The sequence below is a fragment of the Nansenia antarctica genome (assembly GCF_963989245.1).
Source record: "Nansenia antarctica genome assembly, chromosome: 11".
Taxonomy (NCBI): Eukaryota; Metazoa; Chordata; class Actinopteri; order Argentiniformes; family Microstomatidae; genus Nansenia; species Nansenia antarctica.
Genome location: NC_137681.1, coordinates 5,469,489 through 5,471,988, shown reverse-complemented (window position 1 = coordinate 5,471,988; position 2,500 = coordinate 5,469,489). Strand labels below are relative to the sequence as shown.

The following is a 2,500-nucleotide window of genomic DNA, read 5'->3' as shown; positions in this document are numbered from 1 at the left end:
GTAGTAGCCTGCGTGAAGCAAAACATCAGTCACAAGAAGTATCAATATTTGGTGATGTGATGTCAAGTGCATTTGGACGATTTATTTTGTACCATGCATGACGAAAGTTGCCCAGCGCTCTCCACACCCGAATTGGCAGCCAAATGCATGCCAGAAGGAATTAGGATGTCCCCCCCCCCCCTCCAAGCAAGTTGTCTCTTCTTTCATTAGCTATACTAATTACTTATTGCGTCGTTATTTTTCCAAATGTGTTACTGTTTATTTTGGCACGCGAGGAAATATCAAATGAGGTCTATAGCCTAATTATTGGGAAGTTACATAATTAGTGTCGTCTCATCAATCTGATGAGGTTGCTGTAACCCTTAATGTTTATTTTTATTGTTGTTTTATTGCTTCAGATTTCATGTTAGTAGCCTATATTATTTTTTGCATTAGTATTGTGTTGGAGGATGTGTGTATTCGTGCTCCAAAACGGTCCGTTCTCCCCCTCACCTGTCCGGGTGGCGCCCCCCGCCCTGACCCCCCAAAGTCTGAAACTGCACGGACGTCAGTGGCATGATGACACGAAACTCCGTGGTAACAACAGCACAAAGCACTGTCTCCTTTCCTGGCATCCGTATCTCTCTCTATCAACTACTGGAATTGGTGGGTCATTTTATGCCTCGCTTAAAGTGAATAGGGATGACTCTCTCCGCCTCTGGCTGCTGCGATCTGTCCACAGGAACGCAATCAGATTAAACTGACATTCCCATGGCACCACAAGGTTCTGACAGTCAATATTTACTCTGTCCTGCTGCTGCTTTTGTCATCTCTGCTTCCTCTGGGAGATACCAGTGTGTATATCCCAATGCGACCCATTCCCAACCACCCATTAATGGTTTCTATCTCGTAAATAAACAGTGTTGAACAGAGTTTAATCGGCAGTGGTCACTGTCCTGATGAATTCCAGTAGCAACAATTGTTTTTCCCAAGATTCCGCAAATTCCTGCGGTTAGTTTTTTCTTCCCTGAGAATGTGTTGGACGGCTCATACTGATAGAGTACTGATAGACCTACACGGGGAGAGTGGAGACAGGGGAGACCACTGAATAACGCCTACTGTAGACATAACTGTGTTGTGTTCACCGTGGGAAATCACTTTTTTCATGCCTTTCTTTGCTTGAGGCTCCACACAGGTTTTCATCAATATCTTCACCTTCACCTTAATCATGTAGAAAATCCATAGATAACTGTACATGGTGACATAACATCTTGGTGCCTCACGCGTAAAGGTGGAACAAAAGCTCCCCTCTTCTCCTATCTCCAGCTGATGTGAAACCCCCTGCATACACTGGCATACTTGACTGTGTGGGAGTCGGCGGCTTTAGAACAATGTCGTCCTGAGATCATCGCTGCAATTTACAGTTCTCTCTTCCACTTCCACTTCCCACTTATAGACAGTGGGATTAGGAACATCGGCACACTTGTGTCACACGACTCCCTCACCATGCGTGACTGTCTGTTGATTTAGTTCTACAATCCCAAAATATGTTTCTCAGAAACATCCACGTTTGTGACTTGGAGGTAGACTCTGGGATATGGGGTCATGCACACAATAAGTCACAGCAACATTTATATAGTGAACAACGGCAGGCACACGTTAGATGTCCGATGTGGCATGTTTGTACACAGTTGATCTTCTCATCTCCTTTCTTGATTGTCTCAGTTTTGGAGGGAAAAAATCCTCTGGTAGGAGGTCAACCTGCTCTTTTTCCCATTGATGTCATCTCCCAGAGAGTCTACCTTTCCACTAGATTAATGATTACCAAGATTACCAGATTACCACTGCTCACACACAACCAACAAGGCGTTTAATAGTTATTTTTAGGAGAGTAGGCTATAGGTCTAATCCTCTCTGGACACCTCACCTCATCTAAATCCTACAGTATAATGTGTCATTCTTAAAAAAGCTGAGCTTCGTACCCACAAATCTACTAAAGGTAAATAAATGGTAAATAGACTGACTTACTGTATATAGTGCCTTATTCCAAAGCGCTTTACAACGGCCTCTCATTCACCCATTCACACACCAATGGTGGCAAGCTACCATGCAAGGCGCCTCATCCGGCCCGCTCACTGGGAGCAATTTGGGGTTCAGTCAGTGTCTTGCCCAAGGACACTTCGACATGTGGCCAGCCGGGGCTCGAACCGCCGATCTGCCAACCTTGCGATCATTAGACGGCGGCTCTACCTCCTGCGCCACAGCCGCCCCCTCAGATGTCAGTGGTCAGTGGGTTTTTCCTGCCTGTGGTGATGCTGAGGCAGGCTGAGATGGAGGCCCGTCCACCCGCCCGCCCGCCCGCCTGTTCCCCTGGAAGTGTGTCAGGGGGCTGTAACCTTGCCAACGGGGAGAGCGGCGGCGTGCGGTGGGTAGTTCAGGAAGCTGAACGAGGCCATAAAAAAATGATGAAAAGAAGACTGTCTTCCTGCTCTGTGGCAGCGGGGCTCTGGGGTTGCTTGGG

General features: G+C 46.9%; 1 protein-coding gene across 1 annotated transcript in view; it reads left to right on the top strand.

Annotated features, from left to right (window-relative positions):
- Positions 1-2,255: 2,255 nt before the first annotated feature.
- The window catches only part of afap1l2 (actin filament associated protein 1-like 2), a gene marked incomplete at both ends in the record, with an annotated part of 49,334 nt that continues 49,089 nt past the window's right edge, over positions 2,256-2,500 (top strand). The window contains 1 exon segment of the mRNA XM_080541909.1: positions 2,256-2,404. Coding sequence (XP_080398035.1) covers positions 2,256-2,404 — 149 coding nt within the window.